At 36.0% G+C, this 27,449-nt stretch overlaps 1 protein-coding gene across 13 annotated transcripts in view; it reads right to left on the bottom strand.

Annotated features, from left to right (window-relative positions):
* The window catches only part of UTRN (utrophin), a 561,026-nt gene that overhangs the window by 331,365 nt on the left and 202,212 nt on the right, over window positions 1–27,449 (bottom strand). For all 13 annotated transcript variants that reach the window (XM_025295004.3, XM_045161922.1, XM_044924139.2 and 10 more), the window contains 10 exons: window positions 26,493–26,666; window positions 24,164–24,319; window positions 18,830–19,000; window positions 13,808–13,987; window positions 11,353–11,481; window positions 8,926–9,096; window positions 6,484–6,645; window positions 5,921–6,058; window positions 1,100–1,288; window positions 60–232 (listed from right to left, as the gene is read on the bottom strand). In XM_025295004.3, the coding sequence (XP_025150789.3) occupies window positions 60–232; window positions 1,100–1,288; window positions 5,921–6,058; window positions 6,484–6,645; window positions 8,926–9,096; window positions 11,353–11,481; window positions 13,808–13,987; window positions 18,830–19,000; window positions 24,164–24,319; window positions 26,493–26,666 (1,643 nt within the window). The remainder of the gene's footprint in view (window positions 1–59; window positions 233–1,099; window positions 1,289–5,920; window positions 6,059–6,483; window positions 6,646–8,925; window positions 9,097–11,352; window positions 11,482–13,807; window positions 13,988–18,829; window positions 19,001–24,163; window positions 24,320–26,492; window positions 26,667–27,449) is intronic.

Consider the following 27,449-nt stretch of genomic DNA (forward strand, 5'->3'; position numbering starts at 1 on the left):
AGTACATATGAATTTACAGGTCTTTTAAACAATTAAATATTAATTTAATTTGCACATACCCTTTACGATCATTGTACATTCTATTAATTCTATCCCATTTTGCATTCAACTGAGTAAGTGTATCCCGAATCTGAATGGCTTCAGGTCCGGAAGCTTCGAGGATAACATCTGGTTGTTTTTCATGAATGACTGCAATCTGCTCTCCGAGTTTGTCCAGTTGATCTTTAATATTCTACAAAGATATTTTCATAAATTAACAAAAGCCAGCAAAGAGATATAAGAATGGAATCACAAGAGACTAAGAATTTATATTGAACAAGTTACTTAAAAATAATGAGACATAATTTCTGCTCATCAAAACTGGAAACTTTTTAAAAAAATAATATCCAGTACAGGCCAATGCATGAGGTATGCTACATAATATCCTAACAGCAGGGAAAAACATCTTGTGATGTTCAAAGTGGCATTTATACAGGACATAAAAAGCTTTAATAATATTCTGTAAAGGTAATGAAGTGTTTTAAAGCTAGAAATTACATATACTTTCAAACATCTAATAATGCTAATTTAAATGACAAAACTGAGTTACCAGATAAACCTATCAACTCTATCAGCATTTATTATGACATGATACAAAAATGCAATCAAAATATGAGTCTTGATGATATCAAATAGTTTTTGCAAATTACCTGAAAACTTTCAGACCCCTAATTAACTTACAATCAACATGACATTCCATTTCCAACCACTAGACAAATTGTTCGTTCTAGGTGGTAGGATAAATGCTGACATTTTACATCAAATGACAATCAAGTTTCCAATATAGGAATATAATTTGTGCATGTGTTTGATTTTAAAATATCTCTGATGTTGCCAAAAAAACTGTATACATTTGAAAATCCATACCAACTATTAATAAATTAAAATTTTTGACAGCATTTCATTGGCAGTATAGGAAAAGTTTGTTTTTCATACATATTATTAATTCCTTGGCACAAATGTAAAAGGCTAAAGACCATTTAAGTAGGCACAGTGACAAATTCCTTGCTTTATTTCTATATTAACTGCAGGTATTCAAATGTACCCCCTGGATATTTACCTTCAGAGAATCTTCCTGAAACGAAAATTCTTCATAGACAACAGAGCTTAGCTCTGGAGCATTAAGTGATAATTCAACATCATCCATGGAAAGTAAAACTTTGTTAATTTCAACCAGATAATCTGTGGGAAGGGGTGGTGATCTAATTCCAGAAGCGAGCTGACTTGTTCTCTGTTGAATAGGGACTGCCTGTATAGACATCAATAACAGCAATACACATCTCTTAGAATATCCCCACAATAAACAGCAGTAAATAAAAAACTTTTTAAAAAATCAACATTATTTTGTGGAGAAATTCAATAGCATAAACAGAAATTTTAAAACTTGCTTTAATTTTTTAAAAGTTTCCCTGCACTGCTATGGAAACCATTAATAATCTCTCTATAGCCTGCTGTTAAAAGGCTTAAATAAGCTGTTAATGCTTGAAAGGTTTTTCTTTAAGACTTACACCACTAAACTCATTTAGAAAATAGGAAAGCATAACAACTCCTTTCCAAAGTTATTGAAGAAATGAGAATATGCTGCAAATCACGAAATTCTGTATGAAATAAAAATTTTAATACCATTCACAGTCTCTTGTGATTATTATTACACTCCATTTTTTTTTAATTTCATAATTAGATTAAACACTTCTGGGCCTTGCTGGTGAAAAAGTAAATAAGGGTGAAACATGTATTTGTAACATAAATTGCAAATGCAATGGGAGGTTTAATTAAAATAAAATCAGGCAATTCAGTATATAATCTTAATCTTTGAGAACAATAAAACACAATATGAATGCCCTACATAAAACAATAGGTCCTACCATGTCAAGTTCAGACAGGTTCTAACTTAGGTGGACGATTATTTATCCTGGTGTAGTATTTTCTGTATCCTCTAATCAGAGCTTTCTAAACAGTAAAGTGCTCTCGGGGATAGGCCATTAGTCCCTGGGTTCAAGTCCTTTGCTCTTGGACAGCTACCATTTAATAATTGCTGTCTACTGCTTGCCAGTGGTCAAAGAGCATCCGACTCATGAATTAGGGTAGTTTCCCTGACACTTTCATCAGATTTCTATATTGAACTTCTGAAAAATGGTCCTCCTCTGAAAACTCAAAAGATGACACTGAAAAGGCTTTCCTGGGGGCTCAGGAAAAGAATCCACCTGCCAATGCAGGAGACACGAGTTTGATCCCTAATCCAGGAAAATCCCACATGCTATGGAGCTGCTAAGCTCGAGTGCCACAGCTGATGAACCTGTGCTCTAAAGCCTGAAGTTGCAACTACTTAGCCCATGTGCCAAAACTACCGAAGCTGGTGTGCTATAGAGCCTGTGCCCTGCAACAACAGAAACCACTGCAATGAGAAACCCACACACCATAACTAGAGAAAAAGGATGGGCAGCAAAAAAGACCCAGTACTACCCAAAATAAATTAAAAAATAAATAAATAATTTTTCTAAAAGATGACAGTGAAAACAGTCATAACTGAAAATGGTTACAATTCCTAAATGAGACCTAAAACAAGATTAAAAACAGTGAGTGATTAGGATGGTGTTGACTCTTGCAGTCTGCATTTATCTGTCTCCTACAATCTGATAAACTATGACTTTCACCAATTGATAGGCAGTCCTGGATAGCCAAGTGAGAAGCAAGTCCACTGATTTCTTAACTGTATCCACAGGTTTGTTTCTACCTGACACTAATATTAATTTTATTAGACTAATGCCACACATTCAAATTTCAGTCAGAAAACATGTCTAGGTATTTACTTGTATGTCTAAGAAGGCAAACTATACATTTTAAGTAAATATAAGAGAAGGCTGAAAAAAAAATGTGTATACTCAGGAACCAATTTTAATAAAAAGATGTGAAATATTTCTTAATAATATCTTTTTTCATATTTTAATTTTAAACAGGCAAATTTTTGGCACATCATAAAAGGCAACTCAGTTGTTCCTCTTCTTAACTTTAAGGAAAAAGTAAAAAGACACAATGAAAGTACTTAACAGGTTGAGTAATCACAGCAAAGGAGTGAAAAAACTGGGACCTGTTCTCCTACTTGGCTTTCGCATCTATCAACCAGATATCTATCTATCTATCTATCTTGCTCAGAGAGCCTCTGTTTTTTCAAGACCAAAAATTACTCCAGGCCTCCAGATATATTTGATCTGTGCTTGTAGGACATTCAACTTTATAGTACTTTCCTCATTAGCATCACTAAACATCATACGCCAGATTGTCTTTTTCAATCTGCAATGTTGGATGACTGGTGAGAGTCACTTGTATGCCTTAGCAACCACTACAAGGCGAGGAATTCTGTGCTGTTTCTTCAGTTATACAACAGATTGTGATTCTGCAAGGTCACATGTATCCGAGTCAAGGTGAACTGGGCAGGTCAGTCGGTATTTTAAATAGAAAGTTTGAAGGGTTTTTCTTTTAAAAAAAAAAAAAAAAAAAAAAAACTATGTTCATTAAATACTGTATTCTTCTATTAATGCATACATGTATGTTCAGTCACTTCGGTCATGTCCCACTCTTTGTGACCTCCTGGACTATAGCCCACCAGGCCCCTCTGTCCATGGGATACTCCAGGCAAGAATACTGGAGTGGCTTGCCATGCCCCCCTCCAATGGATCTTACCAACCCAGGGATCAAAACCAAGTCTCCTGCATCTTCTGCATCACAGGCAGATTTTTTACCCACTGAGCCACCTGGAAGGCCTTTCTATTAATACTATACACATAATCTGGGATTTCCTGAGTGAGCCTCCGTACTCTTGCAGAAGCAGCAAGGCCATTCAAGATTCAAATATAAGTTTATGCTATGCTATGCTAAGTCACTTCAATCATGTCCGACTCTGTGTGACCCCATAAACGGCAGCCCACCAGGCTTCCCCGTCCCTGGGATTCTCCAGGCAAGAACACTGGAGTGGGTTGCCATTTCCTTCTCCAATGCATGAAAGTGAAAAGAGAAAGTGAAGTCGCTCAATCGTGTCCGACTCTTCGCGACCCCATGGACTGCAGCCTACTAGGCTCCTCCGTCCATGGGATTTTCCCAGCAAGAGTACTGGAGTGGGGTGCCATTCCCCAAATAGGTGTTATCCCAAGAGAGTGATCAATCAAAACACCAGAGGAGAAAAATAACATCTTCAAGATCTAACCTAGACTTTACTTCTTGATGTTTTTAAAGAATTCAGCTAGAACACAAAAGTATAGATATATATAAGGTAGCACTAAAATTAGACAATACTACATGGTGCACCTCATGCCATACAGCAACCTAAATTCCAGATACGTTAAAATTGATTTTAAATGACATTTTACAAACATTTCCCATGGGCAGAGGGGCCTGGCAGGCTATTGGCCATGGGACCCAAGAGTCAAACACACCTTAGCAACTAAACTATTACCACTATTACAAACACTTTCTAAGTTTTGTTTTTATCAAACCATAGGGAAAACCTGGGGCTTCCCTAGCGGCTCAGACAATAAAGAATCTGCCTGCAATGCAGGAGATCTGGGTTTGATTCCTGGGTCCAAAAGATCCCCTGGAGAAGAGAATGACAACCTATTCCAGTATTCTTGCCTGGAGAATTCCATGGACAGAGGAGCTTGGCGAGCTACAGTCCGTGGGGTTGCAAAGAGATGGACATGACTGAGAACTAACACTAACACACATAGGGAGAACTTGGAACTAAATAGAGTTGAACATTCGTCAACTCTCTGGAGGATAAGGACAGCTTTTTAAAAAAACTCAAAAAGGAAAAACCTAGTCACGTGTGGTTAAACAAAAATTTTAAATGGCTGTATATTAAAAGTAGAACAATTAAAAGATAAAAATCAATAAGATGATACTTTTAAAGCAAATATGACAAGGTTAATAGCTTTAGTTTAAGAAGAGCTAGCATATAATTTAAAATAGCAATACTCTATTAAACAAACGAGAAAAGGTAATTCAATATATATTTTAAATAAGAACATGAGTCCTTTTTTGAGTTTATACTCAGAATTTTTTAAAAGCCATCTATATCGCTTTGTAGGAGAAACCATGTGAAAGGCAGTAGATGAAAAGGAAAATGATAGACAGGAACCCCTCTGTGCTCACGGGAGACTCAGGAAGTCTCTGACCTGAGGGATTATTTATGTTATAAACATGGATGGAAGAGAAGGAGACACTGAGGATGAGTGTGATCGTGACTGAAAGCTTAATGCCCCTTCCCTGACAAAAACTAAGGACTCTGATTATGATGTGTCAACAGAAGAAAGCCAAGAAACCTGAATCTTCTCGTAGATTCCAACATCATCAATGAAAACTGGTTCTAGGATTACCTAACAGACCTCTAAGGAATACCAGCATATTTACAATGCAGCTGCAAAGATGGCCACTGAAAAGGGAGCTGGTGGTGAATCTTTTTCTAGAATATAAATCATATTTTATCAATGTCACAAATTTAGTTATTTGTAAACTAGAATTTTTTTTTTAATGTGGTCAAGACCTCCACACATAAAATACAAAACTGAAGGAGGAAGTCACACCCCAAAGGTTTAAAACATTATCAGAAATCCAAAAGGGATGTCCTATAATAAAGTTTTATGTTTCTATTTTCTTAGTGTTGCCTCATCCAAAAATATAAACCTATCTAGCAATACACACTAGAAAGGAGAAGGAAATACCATTGCAATTGATTTGTTTTGAGACATCATTGATTTGAGGTCTCATTGATTTGATAAATCATTTTTCAAATGATTTGAGAAATCATTTGATTTGCAACATCAAACATCTGAATGGCAAGAGCTGAAAAAGTTATGTAAGTGGAAAAGAATCTCCCCCATGACAGTACCTTAGTTTTGTTGTATCTTGTGTGCAAAAGTAGTAACTGCAAACGGATCTTTTCTTTTTTATTATCTTCCATAGGTTGATGCAACATTTGTTCTCCTCTTTGTAGAACTTCCTCAATCTGGGCTCTCTCCTCATCCATCTGAATGTTTGAAAGACATAAATTACTCAAAAGGAAAAAGCACAAGGTCAATTACTATCAGTTCCGAGCAGAACCAACCTACAAAGTATAGTATAGTCAACATATGTTTATCTGAATGATACACAACAAACGTTTGTGTTTTTCTTAAAATATTTCATATATGAAGTTAAAATAGCTCATAAAGACTGCTAGTTTAGAAGTTAAATAGCACTAAGATCACACTATCATCAGAAAATATGTCTATTGTTTTAAGATATTGTGTAAATCCCATGACAAATCTTACTTTGACACTTTGAAGAAAATCACATTTAAATCTGTTCTATCATGTTTGGCAGATATCTGGGTAAACATCATTAGTGTAAAGATGTAATTAACAGAGAAGAAAAGTGACAACACCATGGTTTTGAAAATCTCCTTGAACCAACCTTTTCATCTTCATCACTGGATTCCAAGTGTTTTTCCATAACCTTTAACATATTATCTATGTCACTTTCTAATTTTTCCAAGTCAGAGAAAGGCACACCAACTTCAAATGCTTCACTGGTGACCATACATGGATATGATAACGGTTCCTGGCCAATTAGCAACTGTGGAGGGAAAAACGTTCCTTGAAAAGACGGTCTGAACTTGACCTTTCACCATTAATCAGTGTCAAGAAAGAACCAGCATTTATTTGAATTGACTTTAGTTTATTCACTCACACAGCAATAATTTTACCAACTTGGGCGTCTCTGATTACCACGTTCTCCAAACTCCAGGCACAGATGTGAAGTAGTGTGCAAGTGACCCTGACTGCCTGGAGTATGTGAGGGGCATTCTAGGACCACAAACAAACACATCAGGAAACAGTGCCATGATGCAGAAGCCACCCCTGCCTTGGCCACAGAGAGGAAGAAAGACCACCTCCTAATACAGGAACATCACAAAGAATGACTCCCAATTAATGTTCTCCAGCACAGGGCCCCTTGGATTGTGATACCCAAACTTCAAAAAAGTATATCTTTCTCAATGCAGTACTTTCAGACAATATCTATATAGAAACAGTTTATATGGACGTGCCTAAAATCAATGTGTGTGCAGGCTCAGTCGCTTCAGTCATGTTTGACTCTTCATGACCCCATAGACTGCAGCCCACCAGGCTCCTTGGTCCATGGGATTCTCCAGGCCAGAATACTGTAGTGGGTTGCCATGCCCTGTCTCCAGAAGATCTTCCCAACCCAGGGATCAAACCCATGTCACCTAAATCTTCTGCAATGCAGGCAGATTCTTTACCAGTGAGCCACTGGAGAAGTCCAAAATCAATGTAACAACTTTAATAAAATGAAATGCAGGAAAACTGGCAGTATTGACTGAATATGGGGAAGCTAGCAACCTCCCTGGAAAAATCTATTTACAGCAGTTATATGTGCAACTTTCACAACAATTTCAAGGAATTCTACAAAGTGATCCTAAGGGCATATTAAGAGACAAGCAAAAAGACATGCATAAGAGAATTTTAACAAGACAATATTTATAAAAGCACAATAAAAGTGGAAAACTGACTTAAAAACCACAACAGATCATATAATTGAATAGCTGTTAAAAACCTTGTCAAAGGAGAATACACAAAACAATATAAAAATTTTGATACTTTAATATCACATACATATAAGAATAGAATTACACGCCAAAATGTTAACAGAAATTATTTATGGGAAAAATAATCATTTTCTTCGTACTTTCTTTCAATCCACCTCCTATGTCTCCTGTATTACTCTTTTACATTTGTAGAAAAATCTCCCATAGACCTGCTGAAAAGACTAAATAAGTAAGCTTAGGTCACAAGGTAAGGAAGGCAAGAATTAAAGCAAGATTTTTATTTGTTTTCTTTAAGTTGCAAATAATCTAAATATATTCTTAGGCTATGAAAGATAGTTTGGCCTATTATATCAGATATTTTGGGGTTCCCTGGTGGCTCAGTGGTAAGAATCTGCCTGCAAATACAGGATACCCAGATTTGATTTCTGGGGCAGGATGATCCCCTGTAGAAGGAAATGGTAACCCATTCTGGTATCCTTGCCTGGGAAATCCCATGGACAGAGCTGCTGGTGGGCTGTAGTCCATGAGGTTGCAAAGAGTCAGACAGGACTTAGCAACTAAACGACAACATCAGATATTTCAAAACAAAGCAAAGTTAGAGAATATTTGCTGCTGTTCCTGCTGCTAAGTCACGTCAGTCGTGTCCGACTCTGTGAGACCCCATAGACGGCAGCCCACCAGGCTCCCCCGTCCCTGGGATTCTCCAGGCAAGAACACTGGAGTGGGTTGCCATTTCCTTCTCCAATGCATGAAAGTGAAAAGTGAAAGTGAAGTCACTCGGTCATGTCCAACTCTTAGCGGCAAAAATGAGGACCCTTCCTCTTAGATAATTTCAATACTTGAAACCTTTTCTCAAATGGGTTATTATCTTTAATACTAACTTCTTAGATTCTCTCCTTCATTTGCACAATCATAAATAAGAACAAATGCTCCAATCAAAGAAAAGTGATAAAACCATTTTTGTTTAATTTTTTGTTGTATATACCATATAATTGAGGCTTCCCAGGTGGCGCTAGCAGTAAAGAACCTGCTTGCCAATACAGGTAGATGTAAGAGACGTGGGTTCAATCCCTGGGCGGGGAAGATCCCCTGGTGAAAGGCATGGCAACCCACTCCAGTATTCTTGCCTGGAGAACCCCATAGACAGAGGAGCCTGGCAGGTTACATTCCATAGGGTCACAAAGAGTCGGACACAACTGAAGCAACTTAGCAGTAGCACCATATAACTACCTACCATTCAGCTACATATGTACAAGAAAACAGTTTTATATAAAAACATAATTACTTACTTTGGCACTTCTGATGTGTTGAGAGACCTTTTCAAAATTTCTGTTCAATTCAGCTAATTTTGGTTCTACAAGCTCCCGGCTTGAGCCTCCACGTGCATTCATCAAAACAACAGCTTGATCTCGGACACTTTGTACTTGGAGATTGACATCATCCATCTCAGAGAGTAAACGCTAATTGTAAGAAAGCATGAAATTATCACATGGGAAAAATCGAAATCAAACATGGGTGCAGTGTTAACTGGAAAGTAAAGGGAGCTTAAACAAATGTCTGAGACTCCTAGTAAGACACTTCAGTACCATCAATTTGAATAAGAGCTGTTCATATATTTAAAGAGAGAGAGAGAGACTCATTCATGCTATACGGGAAGCATTTTAAACTATTCCTAGTTTATATAAAACTTTACTTTATAATTGAATAGTCTATAAGATTTATTGTGTCATTTATTTCCTCAACCATCTTATTCTAAGAATTGTGAAGTTTCTTGAGGCTGATAAAAGATTAAGTAGCAAGGAACAAACTTTAACTTCTTTTCCCCCTAGAAATCTTGTTTACCACCATCCCCCTTCCCTTGGTGAAGGTAAACTGATTTGGAAGGGAGTTGAATATTTTTAACTAAAATGCACAACATTACGCAGTTTCCTCTGGCTAATTTCATAATGGTCATTAAATTCATTTTCAGGCCTAAGAAAGGGATGCAAATACCTGCCTCAATTTCTACTTCATTCGTAAGTTTTTGAAAAGTGCTGGAATTCTCTCAGAAGTATGGCTATGAGTACATTTTGAGTGAAGTACTAGCTTATCTGTATGTGTCTATAAATTTTGCAGCTGTTTTCCTGGTGATTTACAAGAATGAAGGATACCGCAAGGCACTCAATGATCTAAGACATGGAGCCTAATCCACTGTTCTGAAGAATCTGCTTACTTGTTATGGTGGCTGAGAGAAAATAAGAAGTTTGAGGAAGTTTTAAAATTAGTGTATGTAGCTAGAAACAGGAGAATATCAGCTTAACTATGGAACTTTTAGAATGTGTTCTCTTGCATCTAAATCTGATTGTCATATTAAAAAAAACAACAACAACAACCAGCCACTGCTTGTCTCAAATTTTGCTAGCTGTGTAGCGATTCTTGAAATTCCCTTTAAGAAAAATCAAGTGGAAAGAAATAAACACTTTGCAAATAGGTCTTGGCTTTTACAAAAAAATTGTCTAAAGGTTATGTTAAACATATGCTAGTGATTTAATGCAATAAATTTAATAAATTTACTAAAAATGTAGTCCTGGAAATAAGGAAAATGTAGTGAAGAAAGGAATCTATCTCATTCTTTAAAGGTTTTATAGATGCATAATTAAACACTTTAAAATGGTTTTGTTTCATATGAACCATTCGGCATGAAAAAGCTCTGTTACGTCTAAAGGACCTGAAATAATTGTTATTTTGCTGGCAACAGACACATTCTTTATTGTTTGCAGGTTCCTCATCAAATCTTTAATTATGCAGTGATTCCTGTCATCAATAAACAACGTGAAGGGGAAAAAAGATTCATTCAGTAATGTCTGCAAAATGTTGCGAGAGTATATTTGTAACCCAGAATTCAACTGTTCATCCATGTCTGATGTGTCAGAGAGTTCCAAAGAAGGATTGGTGGGGCCTGAGCAGTAGATAGAAAAGATTTCCCAGGGGGAATTCTTAAAAGTTAGGTCTGACCTTCAACTTTGAAACAAGATGTAAAAACACAGGAAAGAATAAGGGCTACTCTTGGCACTTTTCTGAGACTCTGGAGTCCCCAAGACAAAAATTTCTTCTTTGCTTATCACCAGTGAGTAAGGGTATCAAGAAGCTGAGCAAAGTGAAGAAGTCTGCCATACTGCACTTCTGAAAAAGTGTACTATCTTTTTTTTCACAGCTGATCCCTCTAAAAAGCTGGGTCGGGGGGGAATATGCACCAAGAAATGAAAGCCAAATACTCATTATGAAGTCAGTTCTGCTCCAACTTTCTATAAATTGAAGAAATTGAAGAAACTTTCAATTTCTTCCTAATGTTGCAAGTCATGAAAAAAATAACTTTTTCATGCACTTTCAAGCACTTTTGCTGTTAACTAACGATGCAGCATTCAACTATGCAGCATGACAAAATGAAGAAGTATTTTCTGTTTTCCTAGCTTATTAAATTACAATGGAAAAATTATGTTAACAATCTCATAATGTGGCACTTTCAGATGCCAATTCTTACCTAAGAGGAATGGAACAAAAATTTAGCTAAGACAAAAACCAAAGAAAACACAAACAAATAAACAAAAAGACTCATTCTGTTTATCCCACCAACATAAAAACACATGTGTACAAGTAACTTGAAGTATTCCTCAAGAGAAAGGTGACAGCTAAACCTTCCATTCTCAGAAGTGTTACTGATCCTCTATGTCTGCTACCTTCACAATTTCTTCCCGTTTGCTTGCTGGCTTCTTTTCGATCTCATCCAATAGTGCTTCAGCTTGATAAAGCCAGGTGCTTATGTGGGCAACATTTCCATCAAATATTTCCAACTGGTTCTGATGGTTCTAAAAAGGAATTAATAAAACACTGATACAACCATATGAAATAATTAAGACAATAATCTTCGAAGACATTTTAAAAGTCTTCAAAGACCTAAGTAATGCTGAATTTCAAGAACTTCTACCTTCCTGCAAAGCTCTTCCCCAATGGATAAATCTCATTCCAAAAAATGCACAGATGTAAAAGTGAAAGTGTTAGTCACTCAGCCATGTCCGACTCTGCAATCCCATGGACTGTATGTAGCCTGCCAGGCTCCTCTGTCCACGGAATTCTCCAGTCAAGAATACTGGAGTGGGTAGCCATTCCCTTCACCAGGGGATCTTCCCAACCGAGGGATCAAACCTGGGTATCCCACATTGCCAGCAGATTCTTTACCGTCTGAGCCACCAGGGAAGCACAGCTGTGGTTGGGTACTTTTTCATTTAATTTAGACCTCAACATAATGAAAAATTGAAGAATAAAAGGCAAAAAGTTTCTTTATAAATTTCATTTTATTTTAATCCCTATTTCTCATTCATATATTACAAATAATTTTTTTGGCCTGCCTTGATTATATTAGTTAAGAACTCATTTAAGGCAGCAGCAGCATTTAAGGAAGTACTAGTAAAAAAGTAATTCAAATATGCTTGAATAGATTTTGCCTACTCAAAGCTTGAGTGCTTGAGGCAGGGCCCATGTCTTTTCACCTCAGTACCATCAGCACTTAACATGACACTTGGCATAGACCTCAGTGATATTTCCTGAAGCATGATATAACATGTGATTGAGAGATAAATTTGAAAACAGAAGCAAACACTTAAGCCAGTTAAAACAGGGCAGACTTCCTGAGGCAAAAGCAAGAATTTAGAATGTGATCAAAAAGAGTGCAGAAGCCTTCTGATGAAATTAACAATTTTTAGGAAATATATTTTATAGGATGAAGGAAGTTTAAAAATAAGCAAATTATTAACCTATAACATGAAATAAATCATTGAAAAGTAAAATGAGAATAAATGACATAAGTAAAGTTTTGACAGTGGTCTGGATTCTAATTAAGAATTGATAAACATCAGACCAAAGCAGATAAGTCAAGTGAAATAGAAAGATATTATTTGAAAGGAGAATTTAGAAGGCACAGACTGCAGAAGACAGAAGTAAGGACCATGAGAATGTGGAATAAAACTAGTTAAAATAAAAATGAATGTATAAAATAGTTAAAGAACATATTCTATGAGCCAAGATTTCACATTTGTTATTCAACACTTAACAACTTTGTTAGATATGTTCTTTTAATTCCATTTTATATATAGGGAAATTAAAACTTAGTGAAATTAAGTAATTAACACAAGGTTATGAAGATAGTAAGTTGTAGATGAACTCTGAATATCAATCTGACAGGTCAAGATGTAAGCCCACCAACTTCAATGCCCTACACATTCTGATTGATTTCAATAAATATTGAAACACATCATAATTTATTCTTCTCTGTTTCTATCCATTACCCAGTAATTCTATGAATTTGGAAAAAGTCCTATCTCAGATATATCTGAAGAAATAATAATTTATAGATGAGAACTCTTTTTGAGGGAGGAGATAGTCATGCTGCTATATAGTATTCATTGCCAGTATTAATACAAGAGCAACAGAAAACATTATGAAAGTAGAGGGTCACTATTTTCATGAAATACTAGTTAATTGTGTAGTGGTGTAACAAAGATTAATAGCATATAACACTTAACAATTACTATAATTATCATAATAATATCTAAAATTGATTGTTTTTAGTTATATAAGAGCACTACATGTTTTATACTATATAATCACAAAAACTGTATGAGGTAAAAATTATAATAATGTCCATTTTACATATGAGAAAACTGAGATTTAAAGAATGCTTAATTTAAGTAACTTGACCAAGGTCCTCCAGTTTATAGTCAAAACTTTAACTTGGGCTATCCAATATTAGAACCTGTGCCCTTAACTAGTACACCAATTTTAGAACATTACAAACATTATATATATACATAGTCTGTAATAGTATGAAAATTAAATACAATATTAAGCCATTTAAACTGTAGCAAATAAGTTACATTTAGTAAGATGTTCAAGTACATATTTCTAGGTATATCACAAATGGTTTATTACTTAATAGAAATGAAGTACTTTAAACTCTTTCTGGTTATTATCTTTTCAAAGCAAAATATAAAAGGTAGTCTAAATGAAATTAATTCACAAGCAAAACATTATTGTGACAAACAGAAAACAGACTTTGGAATTCCAGTCAAAGCTGTCTTCATTTTCACGTATTCTCAGGAGAAACAATCTCGCCATGAGGCTCTTGCTGCAACTCACCATCAGGGTGCTGCACCAATCCTCAGCCCAGGTGCGAACCCGGCTCCAGCCAGCACTAAGCACACAGAGCTTCTCTTCCAAGACGGCCTCGCTGCCCTCGATCAAGTTCCGTAGGGCAGCACTGCTCTCTGTGATGCTGTTCAAATCAGCTTTTCTTTTTTCCAGATCCTTCAGAATATTCTAGAAAATAAAAATTCCAAGACCCACTTGATCTTGCAGAACATTATAAAAGTTTACACAACCTTCACTTTTAAAATATTTTTCTTCCATATATATACAACTCCCTAGATTGCTTACACACGTCAAAAGTGCACAAGATTCCACAACTTGCTAACATGAGAGTTTTTAAGTTTCAAATAAAAGTTAACTATTTAATTATACGAATACCAAAGACTGTAATGATCTTAGATGTGGAAAGGTAATTGTTTCATTTATTTTTAAGTATAAATTTATTACACACCAACAATTATCTGCATCATAAGTTTAGATATAAAGAATCAATTTCATTTTCAGTAACTACAAGCGGGCGAAGCAGAACTACCCCAGAACTTAAAATGCTAAAATATTCATAGTGAGTTTATCTCCTTGACTACCACAGGAAACAACGAACGTGCACTATATTTATTTGCAAGGACTACAACCTGACATGAAGAACCGACTCATTTGAAAAGACCCTGATGCTGCGAAAGACTGAAGGCGGGAGGAGAAGGGAACGACAGGATGAGATGGCTGGATGGCATCACTGACTCGATGGACATGAGTCTGGGTAAACTCCGGGAGTTGGTGATGGACAGGGAGGCTTGGCGTGTTGCACTCCATGGGGTTGCAAAGAACTGGACAAAACTGAGCAACTGAACTGAACTGAACAACCCTATAACTAGGTAACTTAACATACAGTCTGTTTATAAACATTACAAAAAATATTTCATCTTAAGTACATCACAGGAAAAGGAGCACGTCTAAGCTTTGGTTCCGCAATTGTCATATTATGTAATGGTAATACTCTGGATGGTATTACAATAACTTGATTCTCACATTTATAAGTTTGACCAGAGAATTATAAAGAGAATGTTGGGTTCCAAAATTAAAACTGCAAAGTTCTTTCAATCAAAAAGTGGCATGCACATATCTACCCTACTGCTGTTGTACCTTTTTAGAATAATATTTAAATAAATCATTTCAAGGAGCTCAAGTCCACATTCAGTCTCACATTATTCAATCACATTTTGAAAGATAAAAATCACAAGTGAGTCAAGATGTAAGACTCATTTGGCCTCATTAATTATCAGTATATTTATAAAGACATCAAAATACTTCTCTCAAGTAAGTGTTCTTCTCCAGCAAGGAGGGGAAAAAAAAACAGAAAAACAGAATACCCACAGCCATGCTCTCTTCAGTTATTAACTTTCTACATTCCTTCAGTGGCTATGGACTGATTGGCTGCAATAGTCTTTAAAAACTATAAGAAATAATTAATTACATGCAACTAAATTTAAACAGTACACAAACTAAACAGATTTTACTGTAAAGAAAATGGCTACACCGAAAATGCTGATTTTTAAGCTATGGAATAAAAACATTAAATTCTGGAATGAAGATGCTATTTAAATTTTGCATTGGAAAATAATTTTATATGATTTTATAGTGGTGGAATGGAGAAGGCAATGGCACCCCACTCCAGGACTCTTGCCTGGAAAATCCCATGGACAGAGGAGCCTGGTAGGCTGCAGTCCATGGGGTCACTAAGAGTCAGACACGACTGAGCAACTTCACTTTCACTTTTCACTTTCATGCATTGAAGAAGGAAATGGCAACCCACTCCATTGTGCTTGCCTGGAGAATCCCAGGGACGGGGGAGCCTAGTGGGCTACCGTTTATGGGGTCACACAGAGTCGGACACAACTGAAGCAACTTAGCAGTAGCAGCATAGTGGTGGAAATACACTGAAGAGTTGTAAAATATGCATGGTTCTTAAATCCGACAATACAACATTGAAAAAATTGGGTGATAACGTTACGTACTGATGTTTCATTTGGTTTACTTTAATGATGTGAATGTACTGTGAATTTGTGATTTGTATATACCATCGTCATTATTTCAAATCTGAAATAAGATTAAGTGGGAATTTAAGAGTGAATGGTTCCAGAAGAAATAAATATCATTACTTACTGTCTTTGCCTTAAAAATGATGAGAATCAACTGAAAAACTAATTGAATTTATGTGAGTGCACAAAGATGATTAAAGATTAAATATGCAAAAATTGATATTGCCTGTGTACCAGCTATAAGAAATTAGTTTAAAATAAAAAGAAAAGTATACTTTTTACATACCAATAAAATAAATACACAGGAATAAACTTTTTGGCATATATGCATAATGTTTACAAAGCATTATGTAGAGAGGAAATTTGGAGAGGAAATGAGACATTTACATGTTACTAAAAAGACTTAATTTAGTAAAGATGTCAATTCCCCTCAAAACAAATCTATAAATTTAAGGCAATTCAAACCAAAGTTTCTAAAAGAATTTTTTTAAGAATTTAAGAGTAATAATTTTAAAATTCATATGAGTATATACAAAGGAAGGAACATAAAGTCAGGAAATCCTGTCATTAACTACATGCTGAAGTTTATTATAGAACCACATATTAAATACTTGTAGAACTTTTCAGAGGGTCAGATCAGTGAAGCAGAAAATAAAGGAAAGTAACAGACAAAAAGAATACATGAATTGAGCAGGTCAAATCAGTGAGGAAAGGATAATTATTCAACAAATAGTGCTGAGATAACTAGCAAACTATTTGGGGAAAAAAGGGTTAGAGCCTTACCTCATTACATACACCAAACTAAATTCCAGAAGGATTAAAGCATTAAAGGTAAAAAAGATGAAACTATAAAAGAGCTAGAAGAGAATATAAGTAAATAATTATGTAATTTTGTTGTAAAGTTGGCCTTTCTAAACACTAAAGGCAGAAATAATTAGGAAAAAAAAAGATTTTATTCTTTAAAAAATGTATAATAACTGTTTTAAAAATATACAGAACAGAAAGGAAACTAGATGGCAAAAAATTGCATCAATACACAACATATTAAGCTTTAATAATTGTAACAGGTAAAGATCTCCAAATTATAAGATCAAATGGAGACAGAAGCTACAAATGGCCTATATGCTAAAGGAAAATGTTCTAATTAAATAACCAAGACATGTTATTTGCCTACCATTGTCAAAAGTTTAGTTAAAACAGGCAAGTAGGAATTCTCACTCACAGCTGTTGGGTAAAACATTTCTCAAGGACAATTTCATAACCAGTATAGATTTTAAAATGGATACATCCCTTGACCCAATATTTTTAGAGCTAAGAATTTATCCTCAGAAAATTAATTACAAATATATGCTAGGATTTAACCACAAGTTTACTCATCACAGCAGTTTTTACAATAGTGAAAACTGGTAATAATTTAAATGGCTATGAATGGAGGAATGGGACAATAAGAAATAAAATATTCAATGAAATGCTATCTATCTCCAATGTGCGACACAAAACACTTGCAGATAAAAGAAAATGTTAAAGATATAACCTGCTTTTCAAAAAGGTAATGAAACACTAGATATAATTCTTTTTAAAAGATATACTTGTGCCTCCATGTCTACATGGGCCTACAAAAAAACTGAAATGATAACAGGGTATTCTTTGAACAAAGATCATTTTTGCTCCTGTCTCTTTTTTGCTATTACTCTATGCAAATATCATTCAATTAGCTTATAGGATTCATGGGACTAATAAAAAATAATGACTTGCAAAGTGTATTGTAGAAAAAAGATAATATTTCCTTGAAAAAACTCTAATTAAAAAAAATATATAGTTAAGTGCCTTTGGTTGTCATTCATCCACTGTAACCCATGAATTCCAGTGTTTTTCACTTCCTTCATGTATCCCTTTTACTCCACACAGCCCACAGCAATTATACATTCCATGAGCTATTAAACTGAGAACATTCTTTCTAATGACTAATATCTTGAGTTTCTTACAACAGCTAACTCCAAAGAGCATTCAAATTAAGGAATTATATCACACCACCTCAGAGCACTTCCCTCTTCACACCCCAAAAGTCGACACCCGTAGAAGTCAAAACTGATACCTGGGGTTTTATATAAAGCTCTGTCACACTACTGATCATTTATTTTCAGCATTTATCTCTAGTATACATGCTTCTTAGAAAATGAATTGAGAAAAAGAGAATGCCTTGGTTAAAAAAAAGAAAAACTACTTCGTGTTTCATTCAATTCTTTGTCCACCTCAAAAGAGAGAACTGGCAAATCAACTCTCTAATCTATGTGATTTCTAAGTAAATATAGGACTAGAGAAAATTCTTTGATCTTTTATTGATTTTTTTTTTTAATTCTGTGTCTCTGCTCTCTACAGTTAGCAATTAGCTTGCAATAGAAAGATTAGTTACTGGTACAAAACTTACTATAGAAGAATTAATAAATTCAGCACAATACTTTGTGAAGAATGAATACTCAAAAAATGTCACTGATTTTGAAGATGATAGTTACACTGTATAAGTATAATGACTACAAAGACTTTGTTGGGCCATGTGAGTTTAACTCTTCAGCATCAAGATAAAAATATCTTCTGGGGAATTCCTTTCCAGTTGTTTGGACTCTGCACTTTCACTGTCAAGGACCCGGGTTCAATCCCTGGTGGGGAACGAAGATCCCACAAGCTGAGCGGTGTGGCCAAAATCAATCAATAAATCTTTCCCCTATCTTAATATATACATATGTATATATTATATGTATATGTGTATATATACATGTGTGTGTGTGTCTTCTGAAGTTAGTTGCTTTTAAAATATTCTTATTCTTTTTTAGGACAGAGATGTGGAAAAAAGAATGGAAAAAGGAAAAGACGATATTTAGTATGAAATGGAGACAAATGACATACACCCAGGTTTCTCTGATCAAAATGCCACAGGTTACATTGATAATTTTTGTGGTTCACCTGAACTACAACTTACTTTAGCCCAGGAAATTTCTGTATCCAAATCACCAAGCAAAGTTTCTGAAGTGGATTTCTGTACCAATTCTGTTTCGGTAACAGAAAGCCATTCAGAGAGAGAAGCAGCCTCTTTCTTCATTTTCCGAGCCAACTGGGATGCTCTTTCCAGATCCTGTTTCCCCTCTGTCACCTTAAAAAAAAAAAAAAACACGAGAGAGATGAACATGGGTGGAAACAAATATGAACTAAAGATCCACACAGATTCACAGTTAACCCCCAAGACATACCTAACCTTTATCTCTGGCACCTAGAATCACTCCATTCTTGCATTTCTGCAGGAAGACAATATACTGTAGTGGTTAAGTGTCAGGCAACCCTGGATTTTCATCTTAGTTCTACCACTTAACTTCCTAAGTGACCCTGGTAGAGATATAGCCCTCAGAAGGTTGTTATGAGTTTTTAGTGAGGAAAATATATACACGAAGGTCTTGCCCCAGTCCCTTCAACAAGATTAAGGAATCAATTAATATCATCTTTCATCATTTTGAGCAGAAGATGTCTTAAAACCCTCTCAATGAGGGATTCTGTTTAAAAAACAAACACACATCAATATGAGGGAGAAATAGCAAGATTTTTTACAATCATATGTTTCACAATTAACCGCTTAATTTAAAATACATTAAATGTTTGGCAAAACTAATACAATTATGTAAAGTTATAAAATTTAAAAAATAAAATAAAATAAAATACATTAAATGGCTATGGATTACAAACTTTTATCACTATTTTGTTCTTACTGTTGTTGTTAGAAAGCAAAATGAACTTAACAGACATTTACCAGCCTCTCATATTATACTAATGAATCTACACATGTCATACAATAAAACCCTCTGATCAGCACTATTTTTTCCACTTGACAGTGAAGCTTAAAAAGGTTAAGGCCATGAGCAGAGCGGCATGACCATGAGACTGAGCCTGGTCTGACCACTGGCATTACACAATGGTACATTCAGACTAAAGTGATTCACAACCTAATGCTGAGCTGACACTTTAAAGGATGTCAAACACAATATATACAAGAAAATATGTTCCTCCTTTTATGTACATGTATGTATAGATGATAATATTATAAGTAGTAGAGTGAAATGTCATGTATGGGATGAAATTTTTTAGATGATATAAAATAATATAAACTTTCTTAGATATAGAAATCAAATTTTCTTAGTAAGTAAAATGGGATTGCATTTCTTACTCATCCTATAAGTTTATTTTTACTCTTGCATGTCTCAAAGATTGATTATTATTCAATTCCTTCTTAAAAATGAAATTTTTTTCCTATGGAGTTTAATTAAAATTCATGACTCTAAATTAATAGCACTTCAAGGCAGACTTCAGGAGAAAAATATTTGAATTATGTTAAAAGATATTATGATACTTATCTGAATGACAAGCCCAGGCAACTACACAATCATCATAAAACTTAATGCTACCAAAGATTTTGGTATACCAGGAAGAAAATAATTTACAGTTCAACTTATAACAATTTACACTCTCTTCAGCTGATCTAATCAATACATTTTAAGATGTATTGCATATTAAATTAGGCAGTATCAAGTTGTAACTCTTTTACCTAATCATTTATCCCTTCTCTCTCCTAGATATGCAAACATTCCTTCTCAACAGAATCACTCCCACCAAGGATGAAACATACTCAAGCATCTGTCTGTCTATCTCTCTCTCACACACACACACACACACATACACACACAAATTTCCTCCTTTGGCCCCACCTTTCCTCCCTCTCTCCTACCTTTCCCATACAAATTCTCAAAACCATTTGTCATCCCCCATACAGTGTTCAAGCCATGACATTCTGGCTTCTACCTCCATCATTCCACAGAAATCATCTTTGCTAAGCTCCGTGATGACCCCAATGGCAAAAGAGCTAATGTATGCTTTTAAGTGGATGCCTTGTTCAGTAATATTCCAAACAAAAACCTACACTCATTCTCCAAATACCCTCCTTCCTTCAGCTTCCCAGACCTAGCACATTCCTGGTATACTACCACACTTCTTACCACTTTTTTATATGTAGTTTCTCATGCATATAAAACATATGGTGGCACAATGTATGTTTTTAAGGTGTATACTGTAATCATTTTATACACATATACATTGTGATATGAGTACCACAGTTAATTAACGCCTCCATCATTACATAGTTACCTTTTTCTGTGGTAGGTCTTAGGCAGATCTTAAGATCTACTTTCTTAGCAGATGTCAAGTTTGCAATTATGGAAAACAACATGGAGGGTCCTCAAAAAATTTAAAAAAGAAACTACTACTATATGATTCAGCAACTCTACTCCTGGTACACAACAAAGGAAATGAAATCATTATTTTAAAGAGATATCTGCATTCCCATACTCACTGCAGCATTATTCACAATAGCCACTGATAAATAAATGGATAAGAAATGTGGTATACACACACACACACACAAACACACATACATATATACTTTAGTCTCTTTTAAAAGCTCAGTCAGTTCAGTTCACTTAAGTCGCTCAGTCGTGTCCAACTGTTTGCGACCCCATGAATTGCAGCATGCCAGGCCTCCCTGACTCAATGGACATGAGTCTGAGTGAACTCTGGGAGTTGGTAATGGACAAGGAGGCCTGGTGTGCTGCAATTCATGAGGTCGTGAAGAGTCGGACACGACTGAGCAACTGAACTGAACTGAACTGAACTGAGGCCTCCCTGTCCATCACAAACTCCCGGAGTTCACCCAAACTCACGTCCATCGAGTCAGTGATGCCATCCAGCCATCTCATCCTCTGTCGTCCCCTTTTCCTCCTGCCCCCAATCCCTCCCAGCATCAGGGTCTTTTCCAATGAGTCAACTCTTCACATGAGGTGGCCAAAGTACTGGAGTTTCAGCTTTAGCATCACTCCTTCCAAAGAACACCCAGGACTGATCTCCTTTAAAATGGACTGGTTGGATTTCCTTGCAGTCCAAGGGACTCTCAAGAGTCTTCTCCAACACCACAGTTCAAAAGCATCAATTCTTCAGTGCTCAGCTTTCTTCACAGTTCAACTCTCACATCCATACATGACTACTGGAAAAACCATAGCCTTGACTAGATGGACCTTTGTTGGCAAAGTAATGTCTCTGCTTTTCAATATACTATCTAGGTTGGTCATAACTTTCCTTCCAAGGAGTAAGCAACTTTTAATTTCATGGCTGCAATCACCATCTGCAGTGATTTTGGAGCCCAAAAATATAAAGTCTGACACTGTTTCCCCATCTATTTCCCATGAAGTGATGGGACCAGATGCCATGATCTTCATTTTCTGAATGTTGAGCTTTAAGCCAACTTTTTCACTCTCCAAAGCTCATCTTCTTCAAATATCCTCCTAAGTGATGTAATCCCTCAAAACTTACTTAATTCAGGGCCTTTTCTCTTTTCTCTATTGATATATCCTCTCCCTAGGCAATCTCATCATCACTGAAAATTTTAATTATCACCTCTATGCATATGACTCATAAAATTTATATCTTCATCCCAGATATATTCTCCAGACTTGAATAACTGTGTGAATATCTGACATATGCAATTAACTCTCTCAAAAAGAAGCTCTTACCATACATGTTCCAGATGTGCAATGTATCAAAAATGGTATACAGTATATCACATCAGTAATCTAATCTTGCAGAAGTGAAATCCAAATTGCCCAGGAAATGTATGACTGTTAGTAATCTCAAAGTGATCACAAAATTTCAGCTTGTATTCTCTGGGCTTGTGTAGAAACTTGGTTAATATTTAATAACCACAGAAGGGTCTAATATATTATCTAACACAGCTTTTCAATATTAATGAGAATGTTTCACTTCATTTGTTTCTGTGTTTTATCTTGTTTTTGCTTGTCTGGTTTCAGGGAAGAGATTCTCAATAAGAGAAGATGTTAAGCTTAATGGATCAAGTCAGTCATTCACAATAAAGGGCCTAAAAACTTCCCCACAGATTCACTAAAATGTCCAAATTATAGACGTTTCTGAATAGGATTTTAAATCCTGCTGGATTAATGTGAAGTTCCTGATACTATTTATTAGAGTCCTAATGTTTTTAACATTTCTCAATGGATTGTTCAATCTAGAAATCCAAGGACCAATAACCTGTGTTTATACAGAGACTATTACTTGTGGAGTTTCCTCATAATAATTTATGAAATGTCTGTAGCCTTTGAAAATATAGAAATTAGTCTGGATTAAATATTAAAAATACATTTCTATGTAACTATTCATCATTTTAATAGTAATATATTCTGTGAAAAGGTAAAAAGATATGATACTGAAAGATGAACCCCACAGGTCAGTAGGTGTCTATATGGTCTATAAGGTGTCTATAAGGTCAATATGCTACTGGAGGAGAGTGGAGAAATAGCTCCAGAAGGAATGAAGAGGCTGAGCCAAAGTGAAAACAATGCTCAGTTGTGGATGTGACTGGTGGTGAAAGGAAAGTCCAATACTATAAAGAAAATATTGCATAGGAACCTGGAATGTTAGGTCCACGAATCAAGGTAAATCGGAAGTGGTCAAACAGAAGATGGCAAGAGTGAAAATTGACATTTCAGGAATCAGTGAACTAAAATGGACAGGAATGGGTGAATTTAATTCAGATGACCATTATAACTACTACAAAGCTATGGTTTTTCCAGCCGTCATGTATGGATGTGAAAGTTGGATTATAAAGAAAGCTGAGCACCAAAGAATTGATGCTTTTGAACTGAGGTGGTAGAGAGGACTCTTGAGAGTCCCTTGGACTGCAAGGAGATCCAACCAGTCCATCCTAAAGGAAATCAACACTAAATATTCATTGGAAGGACTGATGCTGAAGTTGAAACTCTAATACTTTGGCCACCTGATGCGGAGAACTGACTCATTGGAAAAGACTCTGATGCTGGGAAAGACTGAAGGCGGGAGGAGAAGGGGACGACAGAGGATGAGATGGTTGGATGGCATCACTGACTCAATGGACATGCGTTTGAGTGAGCTCCAGGAGTTGGTGATGGACAGGGAAGCCTGGTGTGCTGCAGTCCATGGGGTCGCAAAGAGTCAGACACAACTGAGCAACTGAACTGAACTGAACTGTCGGCAAGAATCCCTTAGAAGAAATGGAGTGGCCCTCATAGTCAACACACACTTTTAAAGACATATAATAAAAATTATTGGAATAAATGAAAACATGTATTATTGATGCCGTAAAATTCAAATAAGCATTCTTCTCCCAGAAGTAAAATTGTAGAATACATAAATGAGAGAGACAGAGGGGCAGTGCACCTGCCCTGCTCACCTGGGCACCCAGGTCATTGTAGAGAACCTTCAGAGAAGTCAGCTGCTCATCCATCCCCTTAGGGTTATCGGTTTGCTGCTTCTGGACAATGTGCCTTCCTGTTTTGATTACAGTCTCCACTTCAAGCTTGACTTCACTCAAAATTTTATAGAGTTTCTTAAAAATAGAGCCAGAGAAATTATACATATTAGTGAAAATGTGGTAACTGGAACCATTTCAGAACATGGATGACAAAGATTGACAGCTAAAAACTAACCATGGAGATCAAAGGGCTTCATCTCTCTCAGATCTGGTTCAAAGAATGAGTAAGATGAAATCAAGGTTGTAATAATTTTTTAAATTCAGATAAGAAAATACACTCTTAGAGATTGCCTTTTTTTTAAATAAGACTAGTATAATCTCATAGAGATTATACTAGTCTTATTTGAAAAAAGGCTCAAACCTGTATCTTAAAGGCTTAGGAAAGTACTTGATAATATGAACATTTTTCCTACCAAAAATGGGAAAACATGAGGACTAAAAATTGAATGTCTAACATTTTTTTAAATTACATTTTTCAAAATCCTAAATGCCATTACTAGAAAAAAGCTAATGCTGGCTATTTCTGGCTGTGGGAATTTGGAAATATTAAGATTCAATGTTTTCTTACAGTTCTCTGAAGTACAAAGTCTACCACAATGAGCACATGTTAGTTATATAATGAAAAGACATATAAAAGTTCCATACATCAATATGTATATGACCATAGGAAGTTGAAGTTACACAGGTCAAATTCAGAGGTGCCCTCATCCTCGTTGCTTTGAAACTGAAAAGCTTTATTCTGGGCAAGTTCTCTTATCTCCGTTCATCATAGTGTTGACCTGAAACACCCATGTGGCATGGCCACTGGACTAGATGGCACAAGATCAAGGGCAGTGCTTGCTTTGGTGATCTCTGTATTCAGTAAATATACATGTACATTCACACATGCATATGCACACATATTATGTATAAAAATTCATCCTATTTGTTCATCCTTACATTCATTCCAGTTTTTAAGTAATCAAACAACCTTCAGTATGCAACAGACATGTGGAGATCGCAGTTTTGAAAAGCAAAAAGAACTCTTCCCAGACTTTTCTTAACATGTGTCATCTTCAGTTTTCTCATGATTCTTCTCAAGCAGAACACTAATTCTAAGACTGTGAATACTCAGGCACGTGATCTTTAAATTTCTGTGCAACTGAATTTTAAAGTTCAAAAATAAAAGAGTAATAAAGTCTTTTAAATAATTTTTTCTTTTACATCTTAAGTTTAGATGTGATTTAAAATTTTATTTTCCTAGAGAATGATTTTTATGCTACCATATTACTGACATCCATTCTAAGTATAATTTCTTCTTTCACACTTTAGACTTAAACTTTATAAATTAATATTTAAAATTTTACTTTCTTTGAGAATGAATTTGCTGTACATTGCAATATTCCTGACATTCATTCTAAGTATGGTTCTTCTGGTGGTGGTTTAGTTACTAAGTTGTGTCCGACTCTTGCAACCTCATGGGCTGTACCCTGCCAGATTCCTCTTGTCCATGGGATTCTCCAGGCAGGAATACTGGAATGGGTTGCCATTTCCTGGTTCTTCTAGCTAACTCAAATTTATCCTTTCAAATTTAGCTGATTAGTCACATTCTGTCAAAGCCTTCCCCAACTTCATACTGTAATTAAGATATGTTTTCCTCTTGTTTTTAAATCATGTTATATACATGTCTATTCTAGTTTCCTTATCTCATTACACTGTACTTCAGTTCAGTCACTCAGTCATGTCCGACTCTTTGCAACCCCATGAAGCGCAGCACGCCAGGCCTCCCTGTCCATCACCAACTCCCGGAGTTCACTCAAACTCACGTCCATCAAGTCGGTGACGCCATCCAGCCATCTCATCCTCTGTCGTCCCCTTCTCCTCTTGCTCCCAATCCCTCCCAGCATCAGAGTCTTTTCCAATGAGTCAACTCTTCGCATGAAGTAGCCAAAGTATTGGAGTTTCAGCTTTAGCATCAGTCCTTCCAATGAACACCCAGGACTGATCTCCTTTAGAATGGACTGGTTGGATCTCCTTACACTGTACTAATTGATTTTAATGTCTGCTGTCTCTGTCTCCTATCTCTTCTAATTTCCTAGGAGGAAAGGACCATACTTCTAAATTTCTAACCTGTTTTTCATCATTTTTCCCTATTCTTAGCACATTTTAGACTAACAGCAATTGAACAAACCATGTACATAAGCACTAGATGAAGCCATATTAGCAACAGGAAAACCCACTGGACACATTAACCAGCCAGTGGCCTCACCATACACTTGTCCAAGTGGGTCTGTATGACATCAGGGTCCACATCCCTCACGTCCAGAACATGAAGCTCTGCTTTCACACCATCAAGCACACGCTTGCAGTCAAGCATGCGCTGTTCAAAGTTAGCAGGCTTCTGGAAAAGCTGGAACTTTGTGGACACCTCTCGAAGTTTCCTCTGTTGGAAGAAATGAAAATAATAATTCACATTAGAATGATAATCTCTCTCAGCAGAGAATATTAGCATAACACATACTTCAAGAAGGGGTAGGATAAAGGAACAATAAAAATACTCCTTAACAGAAATCTGTGAGGTTGCCTGATCATCTTAAGAAACTGTACAGCCCAGTGTCATGAATTCCTTGACACTCAGGGTCTCAATATGAAATATAATGAAAGGCTAAGCTAGCCTCACTGTAATGAAAACCACATTAATTTTCTCACCTGTCTGAAAAACACAGTTCAGAAAACTAGAATTCATAATGCCCTTCAACACAAGCTCAAAGTGAAAGTCAGTCTGCTTCTTCCATCACAGGGCTAAGCTGTACTGTGCCCCGTGCACTCAGCCTGCCCAGTGTACCAGCCACACTAGTCCCGATGGAGTGCATGCATGTAGTCATGTTCAACTCTCTGCAACCCCATGGACTGTAGCCCGCGAGGCTCCTCTGTCCACGAAATTTTCCAGGCAAGAATACTGGAGTGGGTTGCCATTTCCTTCTCCAGGGGATCTTCCCAACCCAGGGATCACACTCATGTCTCCTGCGTCTCCTGCATTGGCAGGCAGATTCTTTACCACTGAGCCTTCGGGGAAGCCTGTACTGATGGAAGTTCTGTGTCAATGGAAAGACTTACACAAAGTGAACTTCTAAATCGACAGTGCTCTGTCTTCTCAACTCAACTAGAAAACTCAGATCCAATAGTTTCCACCCAAACAACAATTTGTTTCTGCTGCCCACCTTAG

The sequence above is a fragment of the Bubalus bubalis genome, chromosome 10 (assembly GCF_019923935.1).
Source record: "Bubalus bubalis isolate 160015118507 breed Murrah chromosome 10, NDDB_SH_1, whole genome shotgun sequence".
Taxonomy (NCBI): domain Eukaryota; kingdom Metazoa; phylum Chordata; class Mammalia; order Artiodactyla; family Bovidae; genus Bubalus; species Bubalus bubalis.